This window comes from Onychostoma macrolepis, chromosome 12, assembly GCF_012432095.1.
Source record: "Onychostoma macrolepis isolate SWU-2019 chromosome 12, ASM1243209v1, whole genome shotgun sequence".
NCBI lineage: Eukaryota > Metazoa > Chordata > Actinopteri > Cypriniformes > Cyprinidae > Onychostoma > Onychostoma macrolepis.
This window is the reverse complement of record NC_081166.1, coordinates 23490592-23508358: the sequence shown is the minus strand read 5'-3', so window position 1 is coordinate 23508358 and position 17767 is coordinate 23490592. Positions and strand designations below refer to the sequence as shown.

The following is a 17767-nucleotide window of genomic DNA, read 5'->3' as shown; positions in this document are numbered from 1 at the left end:
CACAGATTAACCCCCTAAATTAAACATCATAAAAAACTTAACAAGGTTCTTTCTCAGGATTTCATCTGTAGCCTGTTGCAATTCTTTCAAATTTAGTCAGTTTTTAATGTATAACTATTAAGACTTCTTGACTAATTGCAATTTTGTAAGTAGGCATTAGTATTATTCAAAAATAAAAATATTAGTGCTGTCAATCGATTAAAAAAAAGTTAACTAATTAATTGCAATTTTTTTCTGAGATTAATCGCGATTAATCCCACCTAACATTAAAGTTTTTAAATATACTTTTATATTTCAATTCAATCTTCTAAATTAATGTACAAACAAAATAAAGACGGTATATTTATATTTTATAAAAAAAAATTATAGTATATTTTTAATATTTGATTAATGATTTTTTTATGACTGAAGGCCAGTGTCACTGATACCAATTAATACTAATTTCCCTATAAAAATGTTAACCATTGACTATAGCCATTCAATATTAGGGTTGCAAAGGAGTGGAAGTTTCCGGTAAATTTCCAAAAATCCCAGGAAGATTAAAAAAAAATCCCAGAAAGTTTCCGAAATTTACTGGAAATTTTCCAACTTTTTGCAACCCTATTCAATATTACATTATAATTAAGAGCTATCAATTTTAACATTTATTAGACTTTAAAAATAACTTCTAATTTAAGTGAACTTAAAACAATCTTCACATAAACCCATTATAATAATGTCATATTTAGCTATCCGTGCCCCTCAGCAGAAATAAACAGAAATTGAATAAAGTTATCAAAAACTAAATTCTAAAATAAATACAGATGAATCACTAAAGCTATAAAAGTTACTGATTTCCTCTTCTATCTTTTGTTCTTGACGAACAGACATCACAGCCTCTGGGTTATTAGGTTTTTTTGGCTGCTATTTTTTTTAAAAGAGCTGCCGCTGCTGAACGTGACGCGGATCCAAGCATCGTTATTTTCTCTCAACTCTCTTTATCTTTTCTGACCCATTTCAGTGTCTACTAATGAGCTGACGAGTTGAATCGGGTGTGTTAGATGAGGGAGACAGTGCTGGGATGCTCCAGAACAGTTTTGAAAGCCCCTGTGTTAACGGCGTTTAATAATTTTAATGCGTTAAACTGAAAATTAATCGCCTGCGTTAACGCGCTCATTTTGACAGCACTAAAAACTATATATACACATTTTCAGAACTGAATTGTGGGCCCTTTAAAATTGTACCAAATACATCACTTTAGCTCCATCTCTGTAGGTTTATACCTCTAATTTAGCATTTGCATACCTTGGGTGAACTGTGTCGTGTCTTGAGAAGAATCTGATAATTGAGAACTTTCCACTGTGAGTCATCTCCCATGGCAACGGCAAACTGGGCAATACAGGGCACCAAATGCTTGGTAATGTGGGTCTTGTAGATCTCGTCTCCTCCTAGCATGTTCTCCAACTTCACACACATTAAAAAAATTATTAGATGCCACAATGACAAGAAAAACTTATATGTCATTAATATAATGCACAGTTTTGATCTAACAACTATAAAAAAAAAAGTCAAATGGTGTAAACATGTAAAAGGTAATCAAATCTAAGTTTCCAAACATTTATTTATTTGAACTATGAAAATGACAACTTTTCTGGGGGTTATTCCATTTGACATCATGCCGCTGTGTGTGTCATCAATGTTAATCAAACAACAAAAGACAAAGAGAAAACGACTCACTGTTCTTGACTGAATAACTTAAGTGGCTTTAATAAGAATAAGTATATATTTAATTAATACAGTGAAGACTTTTAAAAGTTTAACTCTGGTTTTAATGGCAATTTTGACAACTGATTGTTTAATGCAATACTGTGTTTTAAATTGCACAAATAAATAAGTTCATAGACTTGTTCCACCTAGTTCCTGCATGTTGGTTGCACCAGTGTTTACCAACTCTGGTCCTTGAGGCACACCAACAGTAGGCATTTTGGTTGTCTCCCTGACCCATTTCAAGTTTTGGCATATCTACTAATGAGATAAATCGGGTATGTTTGATTAGGGAGCCATCCAATATGTGTACTTTTGGTGTGTCTCCAGGAACAGGGTTGAGAAACACTCTGCCTCACAGGGATCACACCGCCCTGACCTCTATTTTGTTATTGCCAAGTATAACTACTATATTACTTCTTTAGTAAGAAAAGACCTTTTTAAGAATTTCTTTTAACATTTAATGATCTCAGGAAAGTGGCACCATCTAGATTTTTTTTTTAACTTTAAGTCCCCAATCTGAACTAAAAAATATGTCAACAGACTATCCAATAACTTTGCTTATGTAATAACTGCACAGGAATAACATGAATGGGGAATAGATTGCAGTTCTTGATGCATACAGTTTATGTGCCACACTGACCTGATCCACCAGGGGGCCTAGGAACGCATCAGCCCTCTCTTTACTGAGGAAGCGCTGAGTATCATAGAGGAAGATTTTATGGAGGCAGTCCAACACATGCTGCAGCAGCAGGCTGCTCTTTGTCACATTGTCTTCATCATCATCTGAATCCTCCTCCTCCTCCTCATCATCTGAATCGAAGAAGGGTTTTTCTATGGGATAGAAGTTAAAGTAAATTACATTAGTCAAAAAAAAAAAAAAAAAACAATTGTAAAGAAAAATTACTGGAATGTTTTGGTGTTCTATCTCTAAAACACAAAACGTTCTATTCCACATTTCTTAGCATGAGCTGGTCATGTTAATGTTGGCACAGTTTAAAGGTGAGGCATTACAGGTGCATTCGGAATTTCATCCAAACATATTGATATATGAAGACTACCTGTGTGGGAAATGTTGAGCTGATGCAGCAGTTCAGAGATGGGTTTGACCAGCTGCCCAGCAAACAACACAAACAGTCCTTTGAGTTTGTTGGCAATGCTGTCTGCCAGTCTGTAGAACGTCAACAGGCGGTTTTTAGAAGCCCCATCCATCTTTGACCAGTCAAACAACTGCAGAAGAGTGAAAAAGAAAAAAGAAAAGAGACTCAATTGGCATGCATTTTGTTCCTAATAGAAAATACATACAAAAAGTATCTTACAAAAGTCAAGTACATATTGAGCATTTGGCAACAAAGAATTATTTTTTAACTGATTAATCGACCAGTTTATTAGCCATCACCATGCCCACAAAACCGCAGAAAATACTTCAATTTCAGTTCAGAAGCTCTTGATTCAATTCAATTTGAGGTTCTATATAGGTACAGTCTCTCAAATAATGCTGTAAACTATACAGGGAACCCTGTCAGTTGTTACATTTATATTAAAGGTTAAAATGAGAATCACTAACAAATTAAAATATAATCAATCTGTAATATAATGCATATATATTTAGCAAAAAGGTCCACTGAAAAGATACCGGTTCATGTCACATTTAAGACAACATATTATTTGAATTTTGTAATAAAAAAAAAAATAAAAAATTTTGAAAGCTTGTTTAGTGCATTCTGTGTAAATATTCTGTAAGTTTTTTTAAAACAATTTTGTGTGTACTATTTCACGTTATTTAGTAATGGGATAAATTTAGCTTTTGAAACTGAACCTATCGCTTCACAAAATGTTTTCTAGATAAACAAATCTAGAAATCACCAAACACCATTAAACATTCAGTGTCTGTATAATATGTTGTTGTATTAGTTTGTAGGGCTTGCTTTTTGTAGGGCTTGTGTTTTATGGAACGTGTAACTAATCAGGCTAACAAGTGTCGATTAACTGCATGATTCCTTTTTTAATATAAAAATGTGTCATTAACATGTCTTCATTATTAAACTGATCATGTAAAATCCTTAGAGACTTGTGGAGCAGTGGTTCGAAAGAGCTCATCACTATTATTATTTATGCAACTAAAAACAAGATACTGTCTTATTAGAGCAAGTCTTTTTTCCTCACTAAACAATAGAAGCTTACTTTGAAGAAGAGCGGTCTGAAGGTGACTTCTGAAAGTTTCATAACCATCACTAGCAGACAGTCAATCACATAGCCCTCGATCTCACCAGTCTTCTTCAGATCTCCCTATTAAACAGTAAAGTTATATTTGTAATCATCAATAAGTGCACTTATTGAAAAAAAAATTGAAACAGGGGTATGTAGTACTACCTGGCAATGCTGGGCACGGAAATCAAGAGCAGACAGGAAGAAGGAAGTGAGCTCTGATTGGTGGTTGTTGAGTTGGTCCTTCTCCATGCGAGTTATATGTTCCTTCAGAATGATCATCAGAGGACCAAGACGGTTCTGCAACAGGTACAGAAAATATGGGTATCAGATGCATAAAACAAAGAATAGCAATGAAACTGTAGGAAGTGTCCATTAATTGACACTTCTAAAAAACTTCTAAAAGATCATGTGTCCATTCAAACTCTTTGGTATTTCTGTGATGTACCATATCCTACCTGCTTAGCATCCACCATGGTGCAATAGCATTTTGTAATGGTGGGAATGAGGACCCTTGGAGGCACCTTTGTGGCAAGAGTGGTGCTGAGCGAGGAGAGACGTACAAACAGCTGAGGGCAAGATGTCAGTTGTTTGGCTAGTAGAGTTAGGAGGGAGACCTAGAGCACCACAGAGGAATGAGAAGATTCAAATGAGAATTGTAACCTTGTAGATAAAATGTATTTGAATAACATATGCTGCTCTGAGGTTTAACTTAAAGTAACAACGTGACACCGATACTGACCTGTGAGATGGTGTCCTCCAGGTAGGGGCTGATAAAGTGTGGTAACGTCTCTGATACGCGCTGTAGAGCTGTGACAGCGCTCAGCAGGTAGATTTCATTGTTCAGCAGATCCTTCCTCTCCTTTAGAGTGTATAACACTGCAGGCATCAGGCTGAAGACAGAACACATTAATATACAAGTAATGAAGATCATTCACTTCCAGTATGTTTTAAAAATTAGAACCATTTCTAGATTTCTTACTTTTGTAAAATTCAACTACGAACACTCAAAAGTATGCTTTGATGCGAATGCTTAATATATGCATACAGCTGAACTCACAGACTTTGCCCTTCTATTTGATAGCATGCGACAAAAACTGTCTGGAAAGGTAAATCTATGTCCTGTCTGCATTATTTCTCTCCAGAAGTTATAAGCAATACAAATATCTTTGTAAACTCTTTAAACTAAAGATGGATTCATCTCATAACCCCTCACAAAAGTGCTCATCTGTGCCGGGAGTCAGGCTGCATACATTACTGTACACTTACAATACTGATGACAAAATTTACAACCCCTGCACTGTACACTATACACTAGCATACGTGTAAAATCCAAATACCTTACTTTTGGCTTAACAGTACCTGTGTAACTGTGGTATTGCGAGGGCCTTCAGTGTGCTGGTCACTTCAGCTACACATAGCAGAGCACTTCCCATGACGTTCTTCTCCTCGTCTTTATTAGCAACAAGTTCCACTGCTTTTTTCAGCACTGGTACAAATGCCTCCTGGTGGGCTGAACCAAAATTTCGGCATAGAAGCTTGAGGCTGTAAAGGGCCGTCTGTCGATTGATAGCCAGCTCTTCTTCTTCCTGTGCCGTGACCTGTCCGTGACTCCGCCCCGCAATTTTTAGGAGGACATCAATGAGCTCCAGAAGCACAGTAATCTGTCAGAGAAATAGAGGAAACAAATTGATCAGCTAATATTTAACACATTTATTATTGTATGCAGTCATTGTTTCTAAGTTATAAAATGTAATATTTTCTAAATAATCTACAAATGCTTAATTAAAACCGGTTTGAATTATGTAATATAAAAAAAGTTTAGCAATTTTTTTTACCTGTTCTTCCACCCACTGCGTTCGCTGCTGTAATTTGTTATTGAGTAACTCCATGGCCTTCCTTCTTACTGACGCCAACTGATTACCCATCAGGCCTCTCATTACCATGATGAAGGAATCCATGGGCAGCAGGGCATTAACCTAAAAGTCAGATCATGTTTTATGCAAGTGCATGCACGAATTAAAGTGTACACAAAAAAATTAACTGTGCATATTCTGAACTCTTTCTTGAACCAAGAATGTCTTGCTTTGTCAGGTTACTTATTTGTATGTAAATAGGTCAAGTTGGTTATTTCAATAAACTAATTTTTGGTAGCTATCAGCATATTGGTGTACTTGTAAACATGCGCAATAATATCTGATCAATCCAGTGCTTCCTACCTTGTCCAGGATGTCATAAGACTTGCTGAGCAGAGCTCTCCAGAACTTAGCTGTGGGTTTGTCTGCATTATCCTCTACACATCGAGCAACTGCATGGATGTAGCGCAGAACCTCCACCAGTAGACTAACAAGTAAACACACACGTTACACCCTGCCAATGTCACCACAACCAATCACCGTTAAACCAAGTACTGTAGTCAAGCTTTAACTCACTTCTGCTGAAGAGCCTGTAAGGTACTTTCTGTTAGGTCCTCACAGTCAGACACCTGTCAGTCAAACAATTACACATTTAGGGTGTCTACTGAGAAATCCTATTGGCATTATAATATCAACATTAAACCGAATGCTTCCTACTCTAAACCTACCTTCCCAACAAATCTGTCAGAGCCCAGAAGCTGAGCCATAAAAGAGACTGAGAGGAATTTAAAATGGCGGAGGTCCTTGCCACTATGAGCCTCCACGCTGAAGACCACATCAGAGACTGTTTCTTCCTTCTTCACCGCACTTCTTCCACGGGTCCTCTTTTTGTCCAGAGCTGCCCAGAGAAAATATCAAACATAGTTTCTTTCCCTGACAGTTAATTTCTTGATTCGATTCGAGAAGTCGATTCACAAAGTAGCTCTCAACTAACTGTCAATAATGCTGTAAACCATACAGGGAACCCTGCCTTAAAGGTTAACATTAACAACCTAAATATAAACAGTGTTGTATACAAACATTGCTCATAATTGCACTTAAGGCAGTTTTGTATACAAACATTGTGCATAAAACAACCTGCACATATTAGCTTCTTAATATTAAAAGACAGTTAAACAGTGGCTTTTTTACAAATGCATATTTAAACATGCATTTAACATCACTAACAGGTTAAGTGAAAATACAGTGCCCTCCACTAATATTGGCACCCTTGGTAAATATGAGCGAAGGGGGCTGTGAAAATAAATCTGCATTGTTTATCCTTTTTATCTTTCATTCAAAAAATTCACAAAATTCCAACCTATCATTGAAGTAAAACAATTGAAAGCAGGGGGGAAAATCTCATTGTGAAATAAATGCTTTTTCTAGTTCATGTTGGCCACAATTATTGGCACCCAATTATTGCAACGTCCTTTTCCCAGGGTAACAGCTCTGAGTTTTCTCCTATAATGCCTGAACAGTTTGGAGAACACCTGATAAGAGATCAGAGACCATTTTCTTCATACATAATCTCTCCAGATCCTTCAGATTCACAGCTCCATGTTAGTACTTCTTCTCTTCAGTTCACCCCACTCATTTTCTGTAGGGTTCAGGTCAGAGGACAGGGACAGCCATGGTAAAAGATTCATTTTTGTGCTCAGTGACCCATTTTTGTGTTTATTTTGATGTTTGTTTTGGATTGTTGTCCTGGTAGAAGATCCAAACACAGCCCATTATAAGATTTCTAACAAAGGCAGTCAGGTTTTGATTTTTTATCTGTTGGCATTTGATAGAATCCATGATGACATGCATCTGAACAAGATGTTCAGGACCTCTGGCAGAAAAACAGGCCAACAACAATAAAGATCCAGCAGTATATTTAACCGTGGACATGGGGTACTTTTTTATCTGTTTGTACTAAACTCATCTGGTGGGTTTGCTGCCAAAAATCTATTTTTTCAGTTTCATCTGACCATAAAAGCCAGTGCCATTTGAAGTTCCTGTTGTGTCAGACAACTGAATTTGCTTTTGGAGTTTGTTTTGTTTTTGGATGAGTGAGGAGAATTTTCCTTGAAACCCCCCCAAACAACATGTGGCGATGTAGGGGATGTTTGATATTTTTTATTTTTTTAGGTTTCTGACCCCAAGACTGAACTACCGGTAATCTCTACAATTCTACAACTGTGATCCTTGGAGAGTCTTTGGCCACTCAAACTCTCCTCCTCAATGTGCATTAGGATGATATAGACAAGTCCTCTTCCAGGCAGATTTTTAACATCTTTATTTGATTGGAACCTCTTAATTATTACCCTGATGGTGGAAATGGGGATTTTCAATGTTTTAACTCTTTTCTTACAGCCACTTTCTATTTTGTGATGCTCAACCATCTTGTTCTGCACATCAGAACTATATTCTTAGGTTTTACTCCTTGTGATGGATGATTAAGGGAATTTGGCCTTTGTGTTCCTCATATTTATAATCCTGTGGAACAGGAAGTCATGGCTGGACAATTTCATGCTCCTAGTCCCCCTTGTGTGCTAAAAAATGTAAATATGAATGGGAATATACTTCAGAGATATTTTACTCGTAAGAATTTCTAGGGGTGCCAATAACTGTGGCCAACATTCATTGGAGAAAAACATTTATTTCATCATGAGATTTTCTCCCCACTTTCAATAGTTTTACTTCAATGATAAGTTAGAATTTTGTGAATTTTTTGAGTGTAAGATCAAAAGCATAAACAATGCAGATTTATTTTCACAGCCACCTTTGCTCATATTTATCAAGGGTGCCAATATTAGTGGAGGGCACTATGTAATATAGTGCACATTTAGCAAAATCCTCTATGAAGTTTTTTTTTTCTAGTTGACTAAATTGAGTTATGGACACTGAATGGGTTTCTTGAGGTAAATATTTTCTTAAGTGACAATGTTTGCTGTTTTATTGATGTCTTCCCACGGTTGATTAGGGACGCAACGATTATAGATTTTGTTGGTACGATTATAGTCTGAGGAATAATCACGGTTACACGATTATTATGCATGTATTCATTTCACAACATAAAATCACATAAACACTCTTTAGATATTAAAGTGTTATTGATTGCTGCCTTTTGAAACAGAAATAACACAGTAACCAATAATACAGCACAAAAAAAAGTACATCTCTCCTATTGGAATTAAAAAAACGTGACCTCTGCTCTGTAAACATCCATGTCAGTATTTCCCTTTTGAAAATAACGAATGGAAATAGATCACAAATGTATTTGGTGTTTTCATTTTGTATATTCTTTCTACATTTCTTTTGGACCTGAGGTACAGAACTTGGAAAGATGGTGAAAAATAAATTGACTTATGAATAATACTATAACAGGGATGATAAATCTAAATATAAAATGATGATAAAATATAAGACTAATATTAACTTTATCCCACAGAGGGCACTGTTACTAATGAGGGGAATAAACTAAACTATTATTGTCAAACTGTCATCCATACTTATTCATTTTAATAATCTTTATTCATCTGATTTTACATATGGCCTGAGAAAATATCTATTATTTTGGTTTGTGAGATCGAGATCGAGCTGCCCACACAAACATTTAGGAGGACAGAAACGTGTTGTCAACGCTGCCCAGCGACTTTCATTAATAAAATAGCTTATAGAGACTGGATCGCTACATTATATTAATCAGCAAAGAGGAGGTAAAATGACTGTTTAAATAAATAAACTCAAATCTTCATTGCTTAAAGTGACGCGCAGATGCACCATTTAATCTCTGAAGCAGGCAGAATGTTAGAGCTAATCCCTTATGTAAGCATTATCCCTTATGTATTCGCTCTTTAACAATTTTTACAGCACTATTTATATGACGCCCTGGTCATTCTTGGTGTACCCGAAATGGTTCCACACTATCGACTTCAGTCATTTCTCTGGTGGAAATAAAGGATCGCTGTTTGGTTCCTCTGTCATAGTTAATCTAGTAGCCTCCATATCTCTGATAAGCACAGCATTTTAAGATGGTGCACCACTAGTGTAACTTTGTTTTCGTTTTGCGCAAGTTTCAACAGTTCCATTCCATGCAACAGAAACACTCGGTGTAGCGGAGCCTTTACGATGAATTAACAGTGACGTTTTAAAGCGCGGTTAATCGTAAAACCGGTTAATCGCTACATCCCTACGGTTGATACACTGATTGAGTGATTACATAGGACATGATCCATTTCAACAAGCTATAGGGGTTCTTTCAACACATCTTTTGATGCTAATCCATGTTTATTTCATGCTATAACTAGTAGTAAATAAGACGACAATCTTTTCGTGTGCAGGACTCTGGCACAGAGCGCACACGAAAAGATTGTCGTCTTATTTACTACTAGATATAGCATGAAATAAACATGGATTAGCATCAAAAGATGGCGGGTACGATGGGTGAACCGCAAAAATTGACGTAACGGGTGGAATAATATTGACGTGTCGGGTGCGGTGCGGGTCGGGGACTGGTGCCAGGCACGGGCGGGTTGCGGGTACAATTATAACCAAGACTATTTCGACTTACAGTGGGGCAAAAAAGTATTTAGTCAGCCACCAATTGTGCAAGTTCTCCCACTTAAAAAGATGAGAGAGGCCTGTAATTTTCATCATAGGTATACCTCAACTATGAGAGACAAAATGAGAAATTACAAAAATCCAGAAAATCACATTGTAGGATTTTTAAAGAATTTATTTGCAAATTATGGTGGAAAATAAGTATTTGGTCAATAACAAAATTTCATCTCAATACTTTGTTATATACCCTTTGTTGGCAATGACAGAGGTCAAATGTTTTCTGTAAGTCTTCACACACTGTTGCTGGTATTTTGGCCCATTCCTCCATGCAGATCTCCTCTAGAGCAGTAATGTTTTGGGGCTGTCGCTGGGCAACACGGACTTTCAACTCCCTCCAAAGATTTTCGATGGGGTTGAGATCTGGAGACTGGCTAGGCCACTCCAGGACCTCGAAATGCTTCTTACGAAGCCACTCCTTCGTTGCCCGGGCGGTGTGTTTGGGATCATTGTCATGCTGAAAGACCCAGCCACGTTTCATCTTCAATGCCCTTGCTGATGGAAGGAGGTTTTCACTCAAAATCTCACGATATATGGCCCCATTCATTCTTTCGTTTACACGGATCAGTCGTCCTGGTCCCTTTGCAGAAAAACATCCCCAAAGCATGATGTTTCCACCCCCATGCTTCACAGTAGGTATGGTGTTCTTTGGATGCAACTCAGCATTCTTTCTCCTCCAAACACGACAAGTTGAGTTTTTACCAAAAAGTTCTATTTTGGTTTCATCTGACCATATGACATTCTCCCAATCCTCTTCTGGATCATCCAAATGCTCTCTAGCAAACTTCAGACGGGCCCGGACATGTACTGGCTTAAGCAGGGGGACACATCTGGCACTGCAGGATTTGAGGCCTTTGTTACTTTGGTCCCAGCTCTCTGCAGGTCATTCACTAGGTCCCCCCGTGTGGTTCTGGGATTTTTGCTCACAGTTCTTGTGATTATTGTGACCAAATACTTATTTTACTGAGGAATTTACCAATTAATTCTTTAAAAATCCTACAATGGATTTTTTTTTTCTCATTTTGTCTCTCATAGTTGAGGTATACCTATGATGAAAATTACAGACCTCTCTCATCTTTTTAAGTGGGAGAACACAATTGGTGGCTGACTAAATACTTTTTTGCCCCACTGTAATCCAGTACACGCTGATAGGCAGCTCCTTTCAAATTGTCCCATACTTGTGTTTGCGCGCTCTGTCTGAAGACCGGGCTTCTACAGCGGGATTTGCAAACACTGAGCACTGTAGCCAATCGACAGCTGTATTGACATTGATTGACATCTGTAGGTCTAGTGATTATATTAAAGGGAGCGCTCTTTGCTCGCTTTTCTGTAGTTAATCTATTCACAGTTTGAATAAAAGCTTTAGTCTATTTCTCATTCTAAAATAGGCCTAACACTGTTCTGTTAGCTTATTTAATGCAATGTTTAATTAACTGAAAAATGCTTAAGGCTTCTTAATACGCGCTAATAAAAACGCTAACAATTATTTTATATTTTTGTCAAATTGTTACAATTTTGTTAAAATTTGTGTTCCAATAGTTTTTGCTATGATTTCGAAATTAATAATTAGAAACGTAAAACAGGCTACTGAAGTTTCGGAATCGTGGCTGTTATTTTGATTTATTATTATTATTTATTTATATATTTTTTTTTTAATAAAACTCTAGTGTTTCATATTTATTATGTATCATATTTATTATGTTGACTCTGTCTCTGTGATTAGCCTATAGGAGCCCTCCAAGTTCATATTTGACTAATCTAAGCCTAGATTGGTCACATGTACGCAATAGTTTTATATTGTTTTTACACATTGGATGTTGTGCGCACTCACTCTCTCAGTCTCTCTCTCTCTCTCGACACTGCTGCCAGTCCTACATATTTTTATGCAGCCTATAAAAGTTAATTGTTTTTATAGGTTATGAAGGAAAAGCTCATATTTGGCTTATTAATCTAAGCCCTTTAGACCTGTTTACAATAGATTGTTCACATGTATGCAATAGTTTTATATTGTTTACATGTTGAATGTTGCTTTCTCTCTCTCTCTGCTAACTTGTTGGGCTGCGTGTGTTAAATGTTATTATTAATTTGTAAACGCATTAACGTATTAACTCAGAATGACTTGTTAACTGCTTGATACATTAAAAATAAAATAAAGGTGTTTTGTCTGCCTTATGTAGATTTAATGCGGGTGTGGTTCGGATCGCGGTTTTTGTCAAATGGGTCGGGTCGGGTTCGGAATTAAATTAGTGTTGCTGTCGGATAATGGGTCGGGTATTCGGTTAACTACTGCGGGTGCGGGTTTATAAAACAGGAACCGTGCAGGACTCTGCTCTGTGCTGCCACTTAAACTGATGCAGATGCAGCCATCTGTTACGCCACATTTAAGAGCAGATACTTTGTTTCTTGTCAAAAGTTAAAAAACAAACAATCAAAAAACAACGCTTATTGCTATAACTGGATGGCAGGCATGCTACAAATAATGCAGGGCTCTAGACTCATTCTTGCCACTGGTCGATCTTTTGCAACTAACTTTCTCAGTTGGTCGCACGTGTACATAATTTGGTCGCAATATTTTATTTTTTGCTACAACATGGGATTAATCAATGCATGCTGATGAACTTTTATCATAGTTTATAGTTATATGGTAACGAAACTGGTTAACATTAAACCCGTTCTTTTTCATCAGTAGTATTATTTGTGGCTTGAATTTTGTGAATGAGAGTTCCTCTTTTGCTATCTTATAAGCCGGGCTTCGGATGCTTTCGAATTCACAATCTTGTCGTCACGTTTTACAAGAAAAGATAATTGTCTGTTTTGCTTACATCTTTACATGCTTCACTTTTTAAGATGAAAACAAAAGATGGATTTATTGTTATTCTTAATTAAAAAGCACAACAACAATAAAACAGTAGGTTACAATGACAAACTAGCTTACATAACGTTTATTAACAAAAACGATTAAGATGAGGCATGGCATATACCACATGCTGTATTATATACCGACTAATATATTACAGAATGTTTAGCAGAAACTGAGGAATCAAATAAAAAGGAAAAAAAAAACAATTAAAAGAAAGCCTCCATAGCGTAACGTGAGGTAAACAGCAAAGATTTTCAAAATTAAAACAAAAAGAAAAGTAAAACTAAAGTGGCTGTCAGTGAAAGTGCTTGCATTTTTTTCCCCACAAGAAAATCAACATGCTCACCTTCTCTGGTTTAAGAAGCGGTCTTTTACTGTACTTTGGTTACTGTACACTGTGTGGAGCAGACGCTTTGGAGCAGTGCAGACTATGCACTCGCACAAATGCAACCATGTCAAATTTTAACTCACACATTGACAAAAAATTGTTACAAATGCGACCATTTTGGTCGCAGTCTAGAGCCCTGTAATGCTTGAAGTTTTGTTCACATCAGCTGAAAACCACAGACTAAAAGATTGGTCTTTGAATTTAAGAATCAATAATAGTTCATCAAAATGAAGATCACTTAAAATCAAGAAAACAATATCGTCAACACAAGGGAAAAAAAGTCAGAGGCAGATAACGGAAGTGGGCAGTTCTTACCTTCTTCTTTGTCCTGTGGTAGAGTCATGAGATACTGCAAGATTCTGATCATGGAGGTCATCTGCTCCTTTACCTCAAACTCACAGCACACCGAGATCCAAAATTCCTGATCTCTTTCAACAACAGCCTCCTACACAACAAATAACACAACTGTTTCTACAAAACCTAAGCACAGGGGGTTTCCAGTGTAACGTAAAATTTTTCTGGACATTGCTTATTCAGTAGTAAAAAACTAAAATAGCAATACAGTTTGAAATGTAAAAAACATGCATGAAACTTTCTTTACCTTTTCAGCCCCAGTTGCACTGACGGATGTTTGTGTGGCATGCTGCTTGAACAGGAGCAGCATCAGGATCCAGAGGAAGCGAGACGGCCCCAGTGTGTTCATCAGCTGGCTGAGAATAGGTAAGCGTCTGTGCTCAGGCACGTGAGGCAGGGCATCAACAAACACATGCACGATATGTGATACCACAGTCTCCATATGCCCCTCAGACTGGGAACTTCCACCCTCATGGGCCTGTGGAGAAACAAGAATCAAAATATAATGTCGTAACAGTTACATTTTTTTCTGTTAAATAACAACAAAAAATTTTTTTTCACATTTTATGAAGAAAATATTAGTATAAAACTGTGTAAAACTCTCCACCACTATGATAGGAGATTGTGTCCGGCTGCAAGGGCATTGCCATGTAGGGTTCTAAGGTGTTCTAAGCGGCTTTGATGCATTTCTATGCAAATTTTGGCATATTCTAGGTGGTTGCCAAGGCAATGCTTAATATTATCATATTCTGGTCTCTAGATATGGCTTGAATCCCTCCTTCAGTATAAATCATACATTTTATCATCCACCAGGAAAATTAATCCAAATAATTCCTATTGCTTATATCAGTAATAGTATAACTCTCCTTACAATATCTATACAAAGTATCAATCATGTCTGTAGTACAAATCATTACTGATGTTTGATATTGACCAAAAAAAAAAAAATCTCAATATTCTGTGGGATTTTGTCAAAAATGATAATTAGTAGGGCTGGGTTTTGACACAAATTTCACGATTCGATTCTCATTCACAAGCTTGCGATTCGATTCGATTACCAATTCAATTAGATTCAATATTAGGTTTTTATATCAGGTACAGTACATGCCAAATTTTCTAAAGGAAAAAAAAAAGAATCTCTCAACTAATGCTGTAAAATATACATGAGAGTCAGTTGATACTACATTACTATAATATTGAAGGTTAAAATTGACTGATTTGTTAAAATGACACAATTAAGTTTTTAAAATAATAAAGTTACAATTAGCCAAAATAATATTTCTACTTCAATTAGTTTTTTTAAAATATAAACAATGGTAGCTGTCACAAAAACTTGATGGTTTTATTCAAACATAAATTAATCATTGAAGAACAGTAACTGAATGTGTTATATGATGCATATATTTAGCAAAATGCCCCTCTCTACAGTTTCTTTTTCTTTATTTTTTATTTTCTCTGACTAATGTGTTTATGATCACCGAATATGTTTTTCTGAGGTAAATGTGACGTTGTGACAATGAGAACCGATTGATATCGAGATATCGATATTTTTTACCCAGCCCTAATAATTAGAAATAATACTTTAAATAGAAAATTATAAATGCCAGTACGTGGCAGCAAGTCACCACTGTGTGTTCCTTGAATGAGTCATTGAATTACTGACTCACCTGATTCACAACGTGTCTGCTAGGGTTTTGTTTGGGACTATTTACATTATTATAATAGTACTATTTTGTTTCGATATAGAGCAATGTTGACAATATTGTGCCTAAATTCTACCTCAGAATATTAACTTTATTTAACTGCTGCATAAAATTAATATCACATTAGAGCTGATATTCAAGAAAATGGCTCATACGACATCAACTATATTATGTTATAAACACAAAAACAAGTCATACAGGGTCATTTTTTACCACCATATCTAGAATCAAGTCTTTTTGTTTGTTCAAATCTTTGAAGCTCTCATGGAAAGCAGACATTCAAATGCTTTAAATATATCAAACAGTACATAGAACAAATATATTTTTAAACATACCTTTATAAGAGCTGGGATGACTGCCTGAACAGTCTTGTTGATGACCTGGAAGCTGTAAGTGTCATCCAGTCGCATGATGTTGGAGCCCATGAATGTAAAAATGGGCATGATGTTGTGAAGAACCTTCTCCTAAAATCAGAGAGAAAGACATTTACAGCTGTGTTTGAAAGTATGTGTGTGAGTGAGTGTTTCACGACTGTACTTACAGGAAAGATACCCGCCAAAGCACCGAGCAAAAGGAGAGCATGATGGTGAGTTTGGGGCATGTCTGATATCCTGACACACTGCACTACCAGCTCCACGTTAAATTTATCCTCCTCCAGCACATCTATACACACACACAAATGAAATATTTCCTAACAATGTTTCCCGATTCAAAAGAAAGCGACAAATAAACTTGGATGGTAATTATTTCTCAAGGTCTGCAAAATTATCTCACACCCTCATGTAAAGTATTACCATCCACATAGGGCTAAAGAAAGTAATGAAATCATTTGACCCTAATCATAACCTTTTTTATCTTTTTTTAGGCATTTCATGCCATATTTCTGGTACCTTTGCTGATAGGCCCTCCATCAGGAGACAGTTTCTGACAGACATTCAACAGGCAGCTGAGGATGAGTTGTTTTGTGTACTCAAGATTTTCCTGTTCAGCTGAGGCAGGCTCCTGACATCTATAGCACACAAATGAAACAGCATTCACAATCCATAATACTTTTGTGTGACATATTTGAGCATAAATGTTAAATGTAAAAACATAGCGGTAGATGCAAGCTTAACATACCTGGAGAGCAGATTAAACAGAGCGGGCACAAGACACTGGGCTCTCCTTAGCTTTTTCTTGTGTTGCAGCAGCTCTAAAATAAGGGTAACTCTTGGCCAAGAGACAACATTCTCCTCTGGAACTACCCTGGATGATTCTTGTGTTTTTCTGAGAATAAAGCTTGCAATTTAAATCTTCAAATCTTCCAGAACTGGCATTTGGAGTTGATTAATTAAGGACAGCAACTCACCTCGTTTGCATTTTACTCCTGCGTGTTTGTACTACTGTAGCAGTAACTTTTTGTTTATCTACAGGCATCAGCTCATTGGCCACTAGCTCTGCATCCACAGCAATCTACAAAAAGGGACAGCCAAACATGGGTTATTGATATATAAGCACAAAACATCCATTTGAAATAAAATTATTTAGAAGTAATATGAAAAGAAAATGAATATTTTGCATACCGCTTTAAATACACCGTTTATAGTTTGGGCACATGCAGGGTTTTTGTTCCCCGCCAGCAAGTCAAATAAAACAGAAATAATTTTCTGCTGAATCTTTTCATCTCCAAGAGCAGTGAAGAACGGCTTGGTGATCTGAGGAAACATGCAATCAAATTATAACAAAACATCCTTCGTCACAGAACATACGGTGCAACAGTTTTTATTTTTTTATTTTACCTCACATTATAGTGACAATTCTAAGACAAATTACAAATTTATTAATGGATTATGTGAAAACAAAACTAAACTGTGGAGTCTTAATGGACCAAATTTTCCAATTGTCAATCTCCAAGCAAAAGTGTCAGTCCAAAAATAAAATCGAGATCCTTAATAGGTTAGTTCACACAAAAATGAATTGTTCTTTTGTGTCATGTAAGCATGTTTGACCTTCTGCAAGAGCAAATAAGGTT

The 17767-nt window shown here is 36.4% G+C and overlaps 1 protein-coding gene across 1 annotated transcript in view; it reads right to left on the bottom strand.

Moving 5' to 3' along the window:
* The window catches only part of heatr1 (HEAT repeat containing 1), a 39123-nt gene that overhangs the window by 1750 nt on the left and 19606 nt on the right, over positions 1–17767 (bottom strand). Inside the window, exons 24-43 of the mRNA XM_058793241.1 lie at positions 17319–17450; positions 17105–17208; positions 16876–17022; positions 16647–16765; positions 16298–16419; positions 16092–16220; positions 14301–14531; positions 14015–14144; positions 6536–6705; positions 6384–6436; positions 6171–6294; positions 5790–5930; positions 5314–5615; positions 4694–4844; positions 4410–4568; positions 4117–4251; positions 3928–4032; positions 2805–2973; positions 2387–2577; positions 1285–1443 (exon numbers count right to left, since the gene is read on the bottom strand). Of these exons, the coding sequence (XP_058649224.1) occupies positions 1285–1443; positions 2387–2577; positions 2805–2973; positions 3928–4032; positions 4117–4251; positions 4410–4568; positions 4694–4844; positions 5314–5615; positions 5790–5930; positions 6171–6294; positions 6384–6436; positions 6536–6705; positions 14015–14144; positions 14301–14531; positions 16092–16220; positions 16298–16419; positions 16647–16765; positions 16876–17022; positions 17105–17208; positions 17319–17450 (2973 nt within the window). The remainder of the gene's footprint in view (positions 1–1284; positions 1444–2386; positions 2578–2804; positions 2974–3927; positions 4033–4116; positions 4252–4409; positions 4569–4693; positions 4845–5313; positions 5616–5789; positions 5931–6170; positions 6295–6383; positions 6437–6535; positions 6706–14014; positions 14145–14300; positions 14532–16091; positions 16221–16297; positions 16420–16646; positions 16766–16875; positions 17023–17104; positions 17209–17318; positions 17451–17767) is intronic.